The sequence below is a fragment of the Chiloscyllium punctatum genome, chromosome 5 (assembly GCF_047496795.1).
Source record: "Chiloscyllium punctatum isolate Juve2018m chromosome 5, sChiPun1.3, whole genome shotgun sequence".
Taxonomy (NCBI): Eukaryota; Metazoa; Chordata; class Chondrichthyes; order Orectolobiformes; family Hemiscylliidae; genus Chiloscyllium; species Chiloscyllium punctatum.
Window position 1 is genome coordinate 126,134,291 of NC_092743.1, and position 19,797 is coordinate 126,154,087.

At 39.8% G+C, this 19,797-nt stretch overlaps 1 protein-coding gene across 7 annotated transcripts in view; it reads left to right on the forward strand.

Annotated features, from left to right (window-relative positions):
- LOC140477411 (syntabulin-like) overlaps positions 1-18,600 on the forward strand; it is a 111,982-nt gene extending 93,382 nt beyond the window's left edge. For all 7 annotated transcript variants that reach the window (XM_072571253.1, XM_072571247.1, XM_072571248.1 and 4 more), the window contains one exon: positions 16,416-18,600. In XM_072571253.1, the coding sequence (XP_072427354.1) occupies positions 16,416-17,625 (1,210 nt within the window). In that variant the 3' untranslated portion in view covers positions 17,626-18,600. The remainder of the gene's footprint in view (positions 1-16,415) is intronic.
- Positions 18,601-19,797: the final 1,197 nt, after the last annotated feature.

The following is a 19,797-nucleotide window of genomic DNA, read 5'->3' on the forward strand; positions in this document are numbered from 1 at the left end:
TTGTATACAGAGGAGAAGCCGTTGCACTGAGGGAATTCAACATTGACTTCAGACACTCCCATGGCAGCATATTACATACTGCTTCAGAAACCCATCCTGGACATACTCTAGAAATCCATCTCCACAGTATCATTGCTGATTAGATTTACCTAGACAATATACAAATTCAAATGTATAAATCAATACAGAATCAATGACTTGACATGAAGTGCAACTTTGTATGTACTATTCTCACTACAAAAGTTTGGACTTGAGGAAATCCAGCTTGGAAGCCAGCTAAATCATCATGGGCAAGACTTTTGAAAAGTCAGCCTTACTGTCATCTGACAACAAAATCTAGGCCATAATTTCCAAATAGTCATACAAAATTGTGATTGCTTCCTTGGTGATGGTCAACAAAACAACATAATTAGTTAAAAAGAACTTTGGGAAAGTTCTGACAAATTATCAGAGCTTCGCATTTTTAATCAAGCAGAAGGATGATCTTTACAATGAACAGAAAACAAACTGAAAGTTATGGCTTTAAGAGAAAGCAAGATACAGATAAGGAAGAGTCAGGATGTGCAGGTGGTGAAAGAGAAGTGGAAGAAGAATAAATATTTAAAAAGTTAATTTCAGCAGATTTCTAGAAATTCCTTCTTGAGGTGAAGGTGATGCTCGCTAGGCCAATATTACTTACTCCCATTTGCCCTGGAGAAGGTTGTGGTGAGTTTCCTATTGAACATCACATGGAGGAAGCAGAGATTGGCAATGGCACAGAATGCCCTTTTGGTGGGAGAGATCAATGTCTATCACCTAGAGTGCCTCAGTAGCAGCATTTTGACTGAGCTGCCCTAATCCAAAGGGACATAGCTGTTGGCCTTGTTCTCTGGTAAGTAGTGAGGGAAGCAGCAAGAGGGAAAAATCCACCTGACCTAATCCTTATCCATCTACCTATCATAGATGTGTGTCCATGACAGAATCAGTAGAAGTGGCCACCATACTGTTCTTGTGAAGGCAAAATCGTATCTTCACATTGGAGATACTGTCCAACATATTGTGTGGCACTACCAGTGTGCTAAATGAGTTACACTTCAACCGTGAAGCATTGTGTGCCATCTGCGTTGTCGCATTCTGTAACCTCTCAACCCAGCTTATTTCCCACTCTCCCATAATGATCAAATAGGGAGCTCAGAGGTTCAGTGAAGAATGCAAGAGCAGCACCAGGCATGCCTAAAAATTAGGTGTCAGACTGGTGAGGCTATGACAAACGTCTACCTCTGTACCAAACCGTGGGAGGAGCATGTAGTAGATAGGTCTAAGTGATCCCATGACCAGTAGAACATGACTCTGTCTGTAGTCCTAACACATCCTGTCATGAATGGTAATGGACAATTAACAAGATGTGAAGATTCTATAGATGTCCCCATTCTCAACAATAGGGGAACCCAAGTGCAAAGGACAAGGATGAAGCATTGGCATCCAAGTGCCAGGTGGATAATCCATCTCTGTGCCACTTGATCCCCACCGTCAGAGATGCCAGTCTTCAACCAATTTTCTCTAATCCATATGATGTTAAGAGAAGCCTGGGGGCACTGGTTAATACAAGAATGATGGACCCTGACAACTTTCCAGCCATTTCACGAAGATGTGTGCTCCAGAATTAGCCATGCTCCTAACAAACAGCAGATACATGGGAACCCCACAAACTGCAATCCTCCTCCAAGTCACACAATATAACTGAGAACTCTGTTGCTATTCCTTTTTAGTCATTGAATCAAATATATTGGAGTCTTCCAAATAGCATTGTGGATGTTCCGATATCCCAAGGACTGCGATAATTCAAAAAGGGAACTCACCACAACCTTCTCCAGGGCAAATGGGAGTAAGTAACCCAGCGAGCATCACCTTCACCTCAAGAAGGAATTTTTAAAAATCTGCTGAAATTAACTTTTAAAATATTTATTAGATTAGATTACTTACAGTGTGGAAACAGGCCCTTCGGCCCAACTAGTCCACACTGACCCACCGAAGCACAACCCACCCAGTCCCATTCCCCTACATTTACCCCGTCACCTAACACTATGGGCAATTTAACATGCCAATTCACCTGACCTGCACATTTTTGGACTGTGGGAGGAAACCAGAGCACCCGGAGGAAACCCACGCAGACACAGGGAGAATGTGCAAACTCCACACAGACAGTTGCCTGAGGCAGGAATTGAACCAGGTCTCTGGTGCTGTGAGGCAGCAGTGCTATCCACTGTGCCACCCATTCTTCTTCCACTTCTCTTTCACCACCTGCACATCCTGACTCTTCCTTATCTGTATCTTGTTTTCTCTTAAAGCTATAACTTTCAGTTTGTTTTCTGTTCATTGTAGAGATCATCCTTCTGCTTGATTAAAAATGTGAAGCTCTGATAATTTGTCAGAACTTTCCCAAAGTTCTTTTTAACTAATTATGTTGTTTTGTTGACCATCACCAAAGAAGCAATCACAATTTTGTATGACTATTTGGAAATTATGGCCTCGATTTTGTTGTCAGATAACAGATAACCTTTTCAAAAGTCTTGCCCATGATGATTTAGCTGGCTTCCTAGCTGGATTTCCTCAAGTCCAAACTTTTGTAGTGAGAATAGTGTGTACAAAGTTGCATTTCTTGTCAAGTGATTGATTCTATATTGATTTATACACTTGAATTTGTATACTGTCTAGTGAAATCTAATCAGCAATGATACTGTGGAGATGGATTTCTAGAGTACGTCCAGGATGGGTTTCTGAAGCAGTATGTGATGAGACCAACTAGGGATCAAGCTGTTTAGATTTAGTAGTATGTTATGAGAAAGGGCTAATTAATAACCTCACTTTAAAATAAAAACCATTAGGAAATAGTGACCATAACATGAGAGTATTTTACATTAAGTTTTATGTGACGTAGTTAATTCTGAAACTAGAATCCTACATCTAAACAAAGTGAACTCTGAATATATGACGGGCACATTGATTATGATGGATTTGGGGGAAAAAAAAATTAAAATATTTGATAACACGCAATATGTAACATTTTTAAAAATCAATACATGGTCTACAACAAATAAACATTTGTATTGAGGATTTGAATCTGAGGTAAGGTGAATCATCCATTGTTAAGAAGATAAGTTTAAAAATCGCGTTGGATCAAATTAAATTACTTTTGATTTTGCTAGAAAAATATTAAGCCAGAGGAGACGGAAAGCTTGAAATGCAGCAAAAGCTGACCAAAAAAACTGATATCGAAATAGGTTAAGATAATACAAATGCAAGCTAACAAGAACCACTAAGTCAGACTGTTAAAAACTTCTTTAGATCTGTGAAAAGGGATAGATTTGCAAGGAAACATGTGGTTGCATTCTGGCAGAGACAAATGAATTTATAGTAGAGAACAGAGAAATGGTGGAGTCACTTTTGGAGATGACTTGTGAATGTTGGGTATTTGGATTTTCAGAATGTTTTTGGTATGGTCCCAGGCAGGACATCAGTAAACAAAATTAGAATCCACTGAATTGGAATAATGATGGATTGAAAATTGATCAACAGACTGGGGACAGCAATTAGAAATAAATGAATCATTCTCAAGGTGACAGGTTGTTATTAGTGTGGTACTGAGAGTTTCAGTGTTTAGGCAGTGCTATTCACATTCTACATTAATGATGTTGATGTTGTGACTAAATGCAATATTTCTAAATTGGCTGCTGACGCCAAACTTGCACTCGCACCTTATAATGAGGAATGTGCACAGAGGCATCAGGCACAGAAGAGAAGAATTGGTTCCCCTCTTCATAAGCCCCTGGACTGTTGCCCCCCTCCACCATCACCACCACCACCAAACATTGATTGCCTCAACAAAGATTTTTAAATACTTTTTCGAACACAGCTATATTATACTTCAGTTAAGACATAGTACTAGCCAAGACTAAGGAGCCAGTTACAAGATTTTATTGACTGATGGAAAGAGGACTTATGTACTAACTCTAAGAAAAATAATAAAACACAGCATCTATCACAAAGGTATAAAGTGTAAAAATGGAAGAAGTGCCAAGTACTAAAAAAAAATTAAAATGGGGCAGTTTAAAAATCAGTAGAGTCCTTGATATTACTTTTTATCATGAGGCCATGATTGTCTTGTATCCTTTACAGCAGCAGTAAAATTTGTAAGTATTTTTTGAGTTCTTGGTGAATGAATGTTCCTTCAATTTGCTGTGTCACTAGGCTCAGTTTTAAGACAGTGAAGTAAACAAGCAAGAGGCTGAAAGGTGGCATCAGGAGGTAGAAAAGCTGACGCCTCAGGAATAAGCCTTCTTCAGGAACAGTTATATCCGAAACGTTGACTTCTCTATCTCCTGATGCAGCCTGGCTTGTGTTCTTCCAACCTCTTGTTCATCTTCGTTTGGATTCCAGCATCTGCATTTGTTTTCGTCTGTATTTACGAGACGGAGAGGGACTGAGACTTCCAGTTGCTGCTGTTTGAGTCTATTTTCACCTCTCTCTTAAAAGTTGATACCTGAAATGCAATTACTTCGTAGACTCTCACATCTGGCTTTGTTATTTTTCACAAACCAGATAATTTGCAGATAACTTTTATTCCAATATGTGAACCCTCCAGAGATGTGTAAATCAGACAGAGAACATTTCTCAAAGACTTCTTCTTTTCTATTTTGTCGGCATGTTAATTTCCGTTTATACTTAGTCTTGTTTATTTGTACCTCCAGGAGCTTGTCTAGATGGCCACTACAACCGTCTTGAGTCAGTGTTTTTGCTTATGTAAAGCCACTTTAGCCTATTTTATCAAATCAGATATGGAAGTTGAACAAGCTGGAATATAATGTGAATAACTGAAGTTATTTGTTACAAAGAAGCAGAAATACATATGGTATTTATTGATATACGAGCTGTTGGGAATTCTTAATGTTGAGAAGGACCTTGGTGTCCTTTTTTGTGAGTCATTAAAAGCTAAATGCAGCAAGCAGTTAGGAAGGCAAATGGTGTATTGCCTTTCATTGCAAGAGGATTTGAATCCAGGAATAGAGTCACGATGCTGCAATTGACAAAGGGCTTGTTGAGATCACTTATTGAGACTGATTGATTGATTGTGTATTGTTGTGGTCTCACTATCTAAGGAAAGATATACTTGCTATAGAGGGAGTACAATGGAGAGAAATAAGAATACTTGGGACTGTGGGATTACATTATAAGGAGAGTTTTCAGAAACTGGGCAGGCATTCTTAAGAGTTTCAAAGAATGAAAGGTGATCTCACTGAAACTTATGATCCTCTTAATAAGGCACCAAAATGTGGATGTGGGATAGAATGTTTCCCATAGCTGCTAAGTCTAGAACAAGTCTCAAATAAGAAACTTAAAGAACATTTAAGACTGAGATAAGGAGGAACTTCTTCACTCAAGCTGATGAACCTTTGAAATTCACAAGTCTAGAGGGCAATCAATCACTGAGCATGTTCAAGACAGATGTCAGTAGATTTCTGTATATGGTGAAGCCAGTGCAACAGTATGCAGATCGGCACATGCAGAATGTGCCAACAGCTATACATCTTAAAGGGGACTTCAGTCAAGAGATAGGGGACTTGTAGGGAAAAATGGCAATGAAGTAGATGATCAGTCAAGATCTGTTTGAGTGGCATTTGCTATGTCCCTGTCTCTCTTTGTTCATGTGTAAAGAATGCAACAGTGCACCCAATTTAGTACACTAACAGCAGTATCAAGATTTTAGCTATGTATGTGTGATGCTGTAAGTTGTCAGTTTTTTGCAGTACAGACTTCAAGTAATAAGTCATTGCACCTAAATAGTGAATTAATGTATATCATCAAAGGTAGAGTTGCCATAGGAGTGTGCTGTCATGAGACGGGTGAGGGAAGAGATTGAAAAGGACGGTCCTGCACAGTCACATCAGCTGGTGCAGGAATTCAGCCCACACTGTTGGCATCACTCTGCATCACAAACTGGCTGTCCAGCCACCTGAGCTAATCAACTCCCAAACCCAGTTCATCAAACTTATGGGTGGCACAGTGGTTAGCACTGCTGTCTCACAGCGCCAGAGACCCAGGTTCAATTCCTGCCTCAGGCAACTATCTATGTGGAGTTTGCACATTCACCCCGTGTCTGTGCGGGTTTCCTCCCACAGCCCAAAGATGTGTAGGTTAACTGCATTAGGCAGGGGTAAATGTAGAGTAATAGGGTAGGCGAATGGATCTGGGTGGGATACTCCTCGGAGGGTTGGTGTGGACCTATTGATCCAAAGGGCCTGTTTCCACACTGTAGGGTTTCTATGATTCTAAATGGTCATGTTCAGACCAGAGGGCCCACAAAAAGGGAAAACAGCAAAAACAATTTTACGAGGCTGCACTGGCAGGACATTAGTGGTGTCAGGCATAGGTTCTGAAATCAGATTGAGGCATATTTCCATCTGTGACGATACAAGACTTTAAGAGGTATATTTCGTCTTTTTTAATGAAGAAAGGTTGAGACAGAAGTGGCAAGCAGATTACTCCAAACCAATAAAGTAAACAGTTTGTGAGGCCTTGAGTTTTTTAAAATTGGAACAAAAGAAGCAGCCTGAATGGGTAGGGTCCAGCGACCACAGAACCAGAAGTTTTAGTTTTAGCTTTCTGCATTTGCTGGGTACTTGAAGCTGGATGTGGAAGCTCTTCTCCTCTCTCTGTTGCAGCTAAAAGCTGATGTTCTGTTCCTGCTGCTAGAATTGCACATGAGATCATCTATTTTACTGAACTTGCCTTTGCTAAGCATGATTTTATGGGATGTTACTATATCGGAACAGTTAATTAGTAATGGGACTTTAACTGTGGTGGGTGCCAACTGTTAATTCTCAAGCCCACCAGGTAAAACCTGGCAGAGTGGTAACCAGGCAATGGAAAGGAAGTTTCTTTTTTGGCCATGTGACCAGTGGAGACTTCCCAAAGGTAACGTTTCCCTTAGGGTTTCCATATCCACGGACCTTGCATCTCTGGACTTGGGAGCCTGAGTACGGCATGAATCTGGACCCAGCTTTTAGTCCAGCTCCATTGCTGCATGTGCTGATGGATCAGGAGAGGGGCCAATAATTTTACTGGCTGCAGCTCTCAGAGAGAAGGCCTCATTTCCAATGGGGTATATTATGACCAGACCAAACCTTCTCAAAATATATTAAGAAGCTAATCTAGACCCTTAGTTTTTCTTATTTTAAAAGGCAAATGTAGGGCATTGCATTCCAGACGCCATTCCATTGGTCAAACTACTCGACTTTAAGTAAACACACTTTATTTTTAACACTACAGTAAAAATACAAACAAAATAAAAATAAAAGGCTTAACTGTAACTCTACTGGAATGCTGAACAAAATAATATAAACTATTACTAATTAACTGTTCCGATATAGTAACATCCCATAAAATCATGCTTAGCAAAGGCAAGTTCAGTAAAATAGATGATCTCATGTGCAATTCTAGCAGCAGGAACAGAACATCAGCTTTTAGCTGTAACAGAGAGAGGAGAAGAGCTTCCACATCCAGCTTCAAGTACCCAGCAAATGCAGAAAGCTAAAACTAAAACTTCTGGTTCTGTGGTCGCTGGACCCTACCCATTCAGGCTGCTTCTTTTGTTCCAATTTTAAAAAACTCAAGGCCTCACAAACTGTTTACTTTATTGGTTTGGAGTAATCTGCTTGCCACTTCTGTCTCAACCTTTCTTCATTAAAAAAGACGAAATATACCTCTTAAAGTCTTGTATCGTCACAGATGGAAATATGCCTCAATCTGATTACAGTGGAAGAAGACCATTAAATCATCATTCATCAACCACTTAAGATGCTCAATTGACTCTGCAGCAAACAGACCACCGTAAGTCTTCATTACAGTCAGTGAAGTCACAGAGAATTGAGTTTCAGCATCCCGGCCGACAGTTGCACTAATGAGAGCCCGTAAACCTGCAGTCAAAGAAGGGGAATTATGTTGTGCATTTGTGTTCACTAAACATAACGTTTTATTTTGCATTTGCAATTTCTTTTAGTGGGTTTTACTTAGTGGATTAGTTTTGTTTTCAAGTTTTCTGGGGTTTTTTTCCATTCCTGCCAGAACTGTTCTTTATTATTTTTGTTTCTGGTTTCTATTTAAATCATACCAAAGTGGTGAGGTTAAGAATTCCTTTGGGGTTCCAATATAACATTTTTTTAGATTAGATTACTTACAATGTGGAAACAGGCCCTTCGGCCCAACAAGTCCACTCCGACTCTCCGAAGAGCAACCCACCCAGACCCATTCCCCTACATTTACCACTTAAAATGAGAAATGAAATTTCTTTTCAACCGTGGGCTGGATATTACATGCCTTTGCCAAATGTGCTTTTGGTGGTGTGGTACATTAAAAAGGGTGAGTGCCCAGCCCGCTACCTTCCTGTTCTTCCACATAATATAAAGGGTGGGCAGGTCCTAAAACTGTCAGCCTATCCACTCTATGTAAATACATAAAGATCAACTGAACTTGTTATTAGTTGACCCTAGTATATTAAAAAAATTGCAGGTAAAGACCAGCAGGTCCGGCAGCATCTTGGAGAGAAATCAGAGTTAACGTTTCGGGTCCAGTGACCTTTCCTCAGAACTGATGGTGACTATATTGCTCATGTCATAATAAGGTTGGCATGGGTAGGCAGGTTGAGTGGGCAGCCTGTTGTTTCAAACATCAGGAAGGAAGGTGAGATATTTTGTGCAACAGGAATACCACCCCAGAACACAGTGTACCCACTTCCTTCCTCCCTGTGTGTACTTTACAACCCTAACCCTCCACTCCCCTACCCCTGTCTCTAAGACTGCCGAACAGTCTCCATCTGATGCCCCTTGCAATGTTAATGATAATAGTCTAATAATCAGTCACGTATCAGGGATTCAATGAGTTAGCTTAGTTAACTAGTAAAACACATTAAAGTTATGAAGCAGACTTTGCAGAAAGCCAACTAATTTCTGATTGTACAAACCTTTCAGACCTACAGCAGATTTGCAGACAGAGTTGCAATATTGTATTCGTAGAGTGCATAGAGGCCTTAAATGTGAACACTCTTAAAAAAGGGAAGGTACATATGTAACATGTCTGTCCATTCCAAAACAAAGTTAAACTGTTTACAATAACAGCTGAGCGTACAAATCTATAATAACATAGAGGCATTTTGCTGATGCATCCAGATCTTGTATTGGTGAAATTGTCTGGGGGTACCATTGATTTCCACAGTCAGTGGTATTGTCCATCATTCTTGTTTGTGTTGGCATTTTACTTTGAAGGAATGTAGTTGCTGTCCCAGAATTTGCTAACCCTAAATGGCACCAGAGTCCGGTTTGATTCCAGATTGGATATTGCTGCTCAGAATTCCAGTTTGAGAGACTGGCCTATGTCGAGACTTATTCATGTGGCAAGCAGAACAGCTCAAACTTTGAGGGAACCAGAAGAAACCAAAATTGAAATCAGAAGCCTCAAAATGAGCTGGAAGCTCTTGAGGATTGAAACAATAAAAGCCAAGAAGATTTGAACCATAAGAAACAGCTGGAAACAAGCTCAGTCAAGCTATGATTCAAATCTTCTTGGGATTTATTGTTTCATTCCTTAAGAGCATCCAGCTCATTTTGAAGCTTCTGATTTCACATCTTGGTTTCTTCTGGCTCCCTCAAAGGTTGAGCTGTTCTGCTGACTACGTAAAAAAAACCTCTGTTTCCAATCCACGGTAGTCACTTTATCTGTCGGAAAGGCTTCTTAACCACCCAGTTTTAGCAAAATGAATGTGCATGTGCAAAATTGAATTCTTTCGGTTGGCTGGCTTGTTGGTTTATGGAGCAGTGCGATGCCAACAGCGTGGGTTCGGTTCCCATCACTGGTTTGAGGTTACCATGAAGGACTCTCCTTCTCAACCTGTTCCCTCAGCTGAGATCTGGTGGGCCTCAGGTTAAATCACCACCAGACGCTTCTCTTTTATGAGAGAGCATCCCCTCTTTGTGCATCGCTTAAAATAGTACTTCCCAAGTGGGTGCGAGAGGTACCAACTTGGACTTTTATCTTTATTGGTACTTACTGCAAGCAAGTCACTTTCTAATTTATAGACCGATGTAAGGCATCTTAGCGATTGCACTGATTTCAAGTGGAAACCTTCACCCATGCTGTAAATATGTCTCATCCTCCCTTGGTCCACATCTGCAGTGGCATTGCCATCACTTCCATCGGAAAAGGAGCAACTTTGCTTAAAACTGACCCAATAGCATTCTGAACAATTGGGTCAACTTTCTTTCGACATCATTTCTAGTTTTGAACTGCTCTGTTGTACCCTGTGCATTCAAAGTATACTGTGTAGGCAGCCAATGAGGGCAAAGTATGAAGAGGAATTAAAGTTGTTTGTCAGAGGGTGGTTACTTTCATGAACAGAATAAAGTGAAGCATAGCAACCAGCGAACCTGTGTTTGGTCTCCTTAATTTTGTTTCCAGTAACATCCTATTTATCGTGTTGTCATATTCACAACCAGTTACAAATAATGAGTTCTGCCAACAGCAATTTCCATCATGTTGCGGATTTATCTGCAAGGCTGTGGGTCTGCAACTTATAACGTTCCAGACACTTGTGGCTCTTTTCCAGTTGGATCACCTTAATGTGGAAAGAGAAAAGCCTAGAAATAAATTAAGAAAATTAAGAGCCTTGCTTTTATCACAAAAATGAAAAAAAGCTAAGCAATGCGCTGCACTGTAAAAATCAAATGATTGTGTTAATACAAAAAAACTTTGTCTTTATATAAACCTGGTCATCTGGCATAGCCACCTCATAGTAATTGTCTACATATAACTGGTTTCAGGAGCAAGTTTTATGTCTGAGACCATTATTGTTTCTAATATATCTGAGAAAGTAAATTATTCTGAACTGCTAGAAGCATTTTTATCTCAAAAATGAATAATTTCAGTGCATTCAATTTGATTAGTCATGTATGCAAATTTTGCTTGCTACCCAACATTTTTAGACAACTTATTGTGTATTTGATAAAGGATCACCAAATTTCTACCTGTGGTTTCGAATTTTTTAAGCAAATTTTATTTATGAAAATCTTTTCAAGTGAAAGAAAGGTAGGTTCCTGAGCTAGGTGATAGTCATAGAGATGTACAGCATGGAAACAGACCATTCGATCCAACTCGTCCACGCTGACCAGATATCCCAACCCAATCTAGTCCCACCTGCCAGCACCTGGCCCATATCCCTCCAAACCCTTCCTATTCATATACCCATCCAAATGCCTCTTAAATGTTGCAATTGTACCAGCCTCCACCACATCCTCTGGCAGCTCATTCCATACACGTACTACCCTCTGCGTGAAAATGTTGCCCCTTACTTAAACGTTATGTTCGGCCTGATGGAACCTTTGAATTTTGTCCTCTTCCATCGTAGTCTCATTTGTACTTTTCTCACAAAAAAAATGAAAAATTACTTTCAATATTATTTCAAAATGCTCTATTATCTTGTTTTGTTCCATTCACTTAATTTGTATTCTTCATTTTTTTTTAAATCTTCCCATTCTTAACTATATTTGCCACAATTGTTCACTACAGTGTTAATAAATGTCCATTATCAAGACCCTTTAAAATGTAAAGACCTATAACTGCAAAGAGCATTTTACAGCCAATGTCCATCACTATATTCTGTCCCACGGATAGGAAAGATACATGTGGGGTAGGAGCACGGTCATATACAGTCAGGAGGGAGTTGTCTTTGCAGTCCTTAATATTGACTCTGGATGCATGGTATCAGTTCATACTTGGGCACGGAAACCTCCCAGTGGTTCCCAACTATCAGCCATCCTCTCCTGGAGTGAATCATTTCTAATCAATATTGAAAACGTTTTTGGAGGATGTAATGGGTATAACAAAGGCACAGAACATACCCTGGGTGGACAAATTGAATATCCCTCGCCAAAAGTGACTCAAAAATGCCACTATTGACCAAACTGGGCAAGTGGTAAAGGACATTGCTGTTGGACTATGCCTGTTGTAGGTGGTGAAGGAGCCAACAGGGGGAAAGAAGTACTTCACATTGTCCTCACTAGTTCATCTGTGGCAGATTGAAATGTTCATGACAGATTTGGAAAAGTGACCATCCTATACAGTCTTTGTGTGATACAAAACCAGGCTGAATGTAATGTATTGGAAGATCTGTTTGAAATCTAAGACAGAGCAACGAAGAAGCCCAGTGGTCAGTAGCAACAAATGAATAACCTCATGGCTCAGTATATCCCCACTCCATCAAGCCAGAGGACCAAGCCTGGTTCAGTGAAGGGTGCAAGAGGTTTACCTATAAGTGAGATGTCAACTTGCTGAAGGTACAAGACATGATAACTTGTATGCCAAGCAGTCTAAGCAGTATATGTCAGACAGCACTAAATAATGCCATAACCAATGCATTAGATCTAATCTCTGCAGTCCTTACTCAGTCATGAATAATAGGGGGCAATTAACAAATTTGCCAGAAGAGCAAGTTTCACATCTTCAATGATAGAGGAGCCCAGGACATCAGAGTAAAGATAAGGCAAGCGGATAGATCATCTCGGGATAAATTCTAGGAACACAGAGAACCATCCTGGATCATTTCTCAAACTGAATATGTGAACATGACCACAGTGTACATTGTATGGTTCTTGTTCAATTCGAGTTTATCAGTTAGGGTAAAGTGGTGTGTTTGTGATTTGTTCGCTGTTGGAGTTTGAATTCAGCCTTTCACTGTAAATAGCAGCCAGTAAAAAAAGTCGATTGTTACAGAGAATTTCATGTTGACATTGGTCTGCCGGTCCCAATATTGATACTCTGCTGCATGGACGCTGTTTGGGCAGCTCAGTGGTTAGTGTCTGGTGCTAGGGACCCGGTTTCAGTTCCAGCCTCGAGTGACTGTGCAACTCCACACAGGCATTCTCACTGTGTCTGCGTGGGTTTTCCCTGGATGTTCTGGTTTCCTCCCACAATCCAAAGATTGCTAAATTGCTCCATCGAGCCCAGGAGTGTATAAACTCGCTGGATTAGCCTTGGGACAATGTTGGGTTACGGGGAGAGGATGGGGAAGCTGGGTCACAGTGTATTGTTGTTCAGTGGGTTGGTACAGATCAGATGGACCGAATGGCCTCTTTCTGCACTGTAGGGATTCTATGAATTGGAATTGTTGTGTGGTTCCAGTGCATCTAGGCCTGAGGTCACTGCACAGTGCATGAAGACCCGATGTGTTTCCTCTTCCAGTATAATATTCCAGCTCTGCTGCTCATACAGCATTTATCTCTGTAGTTTGTGGTGAGTTTTCCATAATACAAACCTAAGATTCTGGAATGTTTGAATTCTATACAAGATTACTAATGTTTCAGGGAAGATATTATGTACAGTGTGCTGACTCTGAAGACAGCTGACATTATCGCAAGGAGGCATCAAGTCTCCCTACATGACACTCATTCTCCCTAGGAGTTTACTATTAAGGAAGAGAAGAGCAGCTAAAAGGTTTCTTGATGACAGTGTCACACCATGCAACACTATTAAAGCCTCAAAATTATTGGTGATTTCTGTTGATTTAAAAACTCAATGTAACTGGTTATCATTCCCGTGGACAGATTAAAGGCAGAAATTCGGAGCCTGGAATAATCCCACCTTTACAATTCCACCTTCATCATCAACCCACCAGGAAGCAGGGTTTTGTGGCTGCTGTATTTTAATTGGCCTTCGTGACAGATACGTGATGGGAACAGAATCATGGGTGACTTTGGAACAGTCACGTTAAAAGGCATACTTTATCTCTCAGGAAACAGTAGCCTGATTTTTTTCCAAAAGAACCAGTAGCAAAGGTTGAGCTGAATTGGAAAGACCTCCCAGGCAATAGACCTTTAAGCCTTTCAAGCAGTTTAACCCTCCCCCTACCTTTAATCCTACCTTATCGCCATTATCCTCCTCACCTTCACCACCCTCCCTCTCTCACCGATGTTTCACTTCATGAAGAGAGCTAGCTAAACCCATAGGTCTTCCGAAGTTAACAAATTGCCTCTTTAACTCAGCTATATAAACAAAGTCAAGCATTTACAAAACCATTAGGCAGTTGGATTTCAGCCAAAAGCTCAGCTCTCCCGAAGTAATCAAACTGACTTCACAACTGCTATCTTAATAGATATCTAGACAGAATAGATAAAACAATGGGAAAAGCTTAATCATTTAGACATCATTATCAAACTAGGCTTTGTTTTGAATACTGTAGAATGTGTTCTACCATCCTATTCATTTTATGGACAATTAATCTATCTTACAAATTTCTGTGTGTACAAAGTTGATTGCTTTTTACTGAACAGCATGCCAGAAAAGAGAAATAACAATATGGCACAGCAATATTTAAACATCTTCCAATCACAACACAGTCATGCCTCAATGAACACCAGTAGAGTTCATGCTACAGCAATTCGTGATGAATTGCAAAGGAAACTAACTCATTAGATTTCCTTTTTAAAATCTTCTTTCTTCCAATCCATGGTCTATCCCACCAAGGCACCTGCTGAAGTCTGGCCACCTTTCTGGAAGTTTAAGAGTTTTATGGGCATAGAATCGCTGTTAGTTCACAACTCTTTCTGGTTCAATCCGTGTCTTTGTGAAAATGGTTAAGGGCAGTAACAGAGGCAGGATGTGAGGGTGCACAGAGTACTGGCCATTTTTTTTTACCAATTGCACCTCTGGAGAATACAGCCAGTCCTGACCTGGTTTTCATGGGGACATCAGCCCTTTCAAAATAAATGAACTGATCCATTGAATGTTAAACAAGCGTCATACAAGTGCCAGGCAATGATGTCTCCAACAAAGGACCATCTAACTAGTACCACTCAACATTCAATGGTATTAACCATTACTAATACTCCCCGCTATCAAAATACTTGGGCAGGGTTGGGAGAAGGTGATGGTGTTATCATTGACAAGAAACTGAATTGGACCAGCCATATAAATACTGTGGACACAAAAGCAAGTCGCAAACTAGGAATCCAGCAGTGAGTAACTCATTTCCTGACTCCCCAAAGCTTGTCCACCATCTACAAAGCACAAGTCAGAGGTGTGATGGAATACTCCTTTCCTGGAAGAATGCAGCTTTAATAACAATTTTCAGGAGAAAGTAGCCCATTTTATTAGCATCCATCTAACAATAATGTTCAGTTCATCCACCATTGATGGATAGTAGCTACAGTGTGTACTGTCTATTTACCAAGGCTTCTTTAACAACATCTGTCAAACCTGCAGTCTCTGCTGTCTCGAAGCACAAGAACAGTAAATGCATGGAAAGACCCCCCCCCCCCGCAAATTCCTTTCCAAACCCCATTCCATCCTAACTTGGAACTATTATCACCATCCCTCCACTATTGCTGGGTCACTTACCCATCATAGCACTGTGGGTGTACTGACAGTACATGGATTGCTTGAATGCATCCCACTATCCATTCTTAAGGATAATTTGGAATGGAGAGGAAGTGTTGGCCTTACCAGGAGCACCCATATCTCACCATTGAATTTAAAATTGTGTTAAATGTTGAATGCTAATACTGACAACTGGAATCTCTTAGATCAAATGTTGGAAAGGTTGGATCTCAAGTAGAATGCGACATGAGCTTGTATAAAGCTAGATCAAAATAATCAGGTGGCAGAAAGTTTGTTTTTTTTCAAATGAGTTGATCTTGTACTATTAGGATATGTGCACACAATGTCTGAACGGTAAGGGCCCTTCAGAATACATAATAATTATTGAATTGCTGAGATAGGTGAGGAGATCAGCAGACCCACAGGATCATCTATCCCTTAATATTCTGGAATATGTCTAATTGTCCAGATGAAGTAAAAAATCACATCGAGTGAACCCTTTACTTTTGTTCCCTGTAAAAGAAAATTATGTATGTGTGTCAATGAAATGGCAATTAGTGAAGAATCTTAAATTTAAGTGAATAACACACTGCTATCATTTGAATTTTGCACATAATATAATTGACCAGTGAGGAAGATGCCCAAAACATTGGGACAGTTTGGCTAATTCATACAGTTTTATAATAATTTTTTTACTGAGGCTGCAACAAATCGCTCCCAAGTTGTGATACACAGGTCGAGTTCCACTACAATATGCTGATACTATCCAGTATTCTCCACAATATAATGTGCAAAATTTCATTAAGCTGTATTCATAAGACTCATCATTTATTTTGTCTCTCCAAACATATGCCTTCAATTTATGTTTAATTTGATATCTTTTACTACACGTTGCGAGGATTCTATGCATTCATGTTACAAAAGTACTTAAGGCTTCCTGTGCATTTTTAGGTACATCCATTTATTTGGCAAATTTAATACTCTGTAGACTATATTTATCATATCTTATGTTCTAACAGGGAATCTGAAGTTGCAGATCTCAAGTCCCAGCTTGCTCGCATGCGAGAAGACTGGATTGAGGAAGAATGCCACCGAGTTGAAGCCCAGTTAGCGCTGAAGGAAGCTCGAAAGGAAATCAAGCAACTACGTGAGGTGATTGACACTATGAAGAACAGTCTGGTTGAAAAGGACAAAGGTGTTCAGAAATACTTTGTTGACATTAACATCCAAAATAAGAAACTTGAGTCTTTGCTGCAGAGCATGGAGTTAGCTCAGAATGGTACTTCAAGGGATGATTCATCTCTGGACTGCATGTGTCCATCACCAGTAAAGTCATTGGCTCGAAGCACTACCTACACAAAAATGACTGAAGCCATGGGCCTAGAAGATCAAGCAGTTGAAGAAATGGCTGATAGTGGTCTGTTGGCCAATGATGACATGGCAAGCAGAACAGATCTCTTTGATCAAATTCTTAGGTCAAAACCTGTTGAAGGTAGCCCCGGAGATGGCTCTTGGCCTCAAACCGCGGAAAGGCAGGTAACACTTGTTAACAGGGCAGCACGTGAGATTTCTGATCAGAGTGGCATGATCTTTGTAACCAATGATAATAAGCTGGTGAGGGAGCAGGCTATCCAGACTGATGTAGTACCGTATAGCCCAGATGTACAAAACCTCATTCTGCATATTTTGAAATCACAGCATAATAGCCCAGTCAGTCCCATATCTTCAACTTGGGTGTCAGATGTCAGTCAAGCAGCAAGTGCCCCACAGTTTGAAACAACAGTCAGTGATGCCTTGCTGGATTTGACTCCAAACAATCCTAACACTGCGATTCTGGTATCTAAAGTGGAACCTGTTAACCATTTCATGAGCCCTGAGGCATATACTTACAATCAACATTTGCCCAGATTAAAACATATGACAGAACATACTTTCACATCCACGCCTGATGTAAAAGATGGTGGTGAATGTCTTGTGTCAGAGGAGCAGCCATCTGCACTGTGTCAGAAAAGCTACTGGAGCAGCCATTTTATCGTTGATTTATTGGCAGTGGCTGTTCCTGTAGTGCCAACTTTGGCATGGGTATTTTCCACACATAGAGGAGGAACAGAGCCCCTGTACAATATTGGGACTCTGCTGCGTGGATGCTGTTTGGTGGCCTTGCACTCTTTGCGCCATACACCTCGCACACTGTTTTGCCACTCCGATAAAAATAAAGACAACCACTAATTGCACTTCGATTTTAGTTTAGGATACTTGAAGAGTACTGGAATTAGCTTATTGCATCGTCTTTGTATGTGGCTAGGTGTGTTTCACCACATCAGTGAGGTTTAATTTGCACTGTTAATAAGTATAGATATATTACTTGACTTATGGTGGAATGAGTTTACAGTGTTGCAAGCTGCTTTTGAAGAATGGGTAATGTGAATGCTTTCCTTGAGTGAGGGAAATAAAATAAATTTATGTGGCCAAAGTTGATCCACTACTGAGCACTATGTCAATAGACTTTGTAGCGGTGACATTTTTGAAAAGACATGGAAAAGTATGTATTTTTGTTGACGTATATGGGCCTGGATCTCAATTTGAACACTGTTGTAGGCATTAAAGTATAGTTCTAAACACTTATTCTTCCTATTGGTGAAAACTGCCTTCAGAGTTTTGAACAGAAAATAACTGATACTGATCTTCTAAGGCAGCTGGCTCCAGAATCTGCTTAAACATACTTTTCAATGGCTTATTACAGCTCAGCTGTGTACTTTATTGCTGCTTTTAGAAGCTTAACAAGTTTAATCGTCATGCTGTACTTTTATGTTGATGATAAAACTGAGTGCAACCAAAGTTTTTTGGTCTTCTGTTGTCTGTATGTTTTTGATGGTATGGGAATGTGTAATGGAAACTGGAACCTCTTGTTACTGTTCAGTTGCATCAGTACAAGCATTGATTAGTTGGATCAAGTGATATTACAGTGACCTGTATAAGTAGTTGCTACGTGCAGTACATTGACATGTTTTTAAAGTAATCAACAAGATGCTTTGTGTATTTGCTTCTGGCAAAGGAATTGCATTTTTATGATTTATGTGTTGTGTTCGAGCCATGTGCAATATTGTTGAATTGTTTACTTTTACTTTACTGTATTTCAGATGTTTCTAAATTAAAGGTTATAAATTTATTACATTAAAGCATGCCAGAAAAAAGTTACTGGTACTTTTGTCTCTTGCTTTGTACCTTAACACAGTTTTTAAACTATTGTTCTATGAATTGTATCTGAGACACACAAAACCGGAGTCTTATTGTCCACATTAAGTACATTCAGATCAAATAAATAATCTTAATAACCCTAGAGTCTGCTATATTGTAATCATAAACTCCAAAAATGACTCTTCAAACCTCCATTAGTTTTTGTTTTAAATTCCACAATAGTCAGTTATTCAATACTCTTTGCCTATGCTTATCAATTAACATCAATCCAAGTGTATAAGAATTGATCATTTTAACTAGGACAGCCAGAATTGTGAATCTTTTATCTAATTTAGATGTTTTTGAATGTTTGTAATAGTTTATGTATATCTATACTGTTGTTCATCTGTGAGTATAATACTGTACATTGCCTTATGGTTTTGTAACCTAGGAAAGAACTTTATCAGAAATCGGATAAGTGTCAATATTGGAGAGGTTCATGGACAGTTTTTCTCTTTAAGCCTCAATGTGTTCTCTGAAGCTATTCTTGTCTAATTACTTATTACCTCAGTGCTAAGGTGCCCCAATTAACCTCACTTCCTCTTGACAGAGGTGGAAATACTTGCTACTTTCAGAACCTTCAGGGATTCCTGGTGTCATGCCATTTGTGTAGCCCAGCCATACATGTTGTCAGTCAGGAGTTGTCCTGTCAGGACGCATAGATGGAATGGCTGACACTTTGTGCATCTCTATTCGCTATATTCATATGTGTACTACATCTTCAGAAACAAGCTACCCAGGTTAGTTATCCTTATCAGAAATCCTATCTTCGAACCGTCAAAGGGATTTTTTTTCACAATTCACAACGTAGTCGAACATCTCTTTTCTCAATGTGTGACTAGGACATGCAGGAAAGCCTAAAACAGTTGAAAATGTTTACTTTTACTTAGCAACAACAAAAGCAAGCAATAAACAAACAGAAGCTGAATTTGCCTTTGCGAACTGACAGGGATTGCTTGCTCTTGAGCCACAACAAACTCACAGTCAATGAGTGATCATCACACCCAGCTCACCCCTACTGGAACCACATGTCAGTTTGTCCTGTCTGTCTTTTTGAGTTTTGTGTCATCAGCAAAGTTTGAAATTGACCCCTGCACACAAACTCTGTATCACATATATTTAAAAAAAAGCAAGGGTCACAATACTGACCGCTGGGGAACTCCT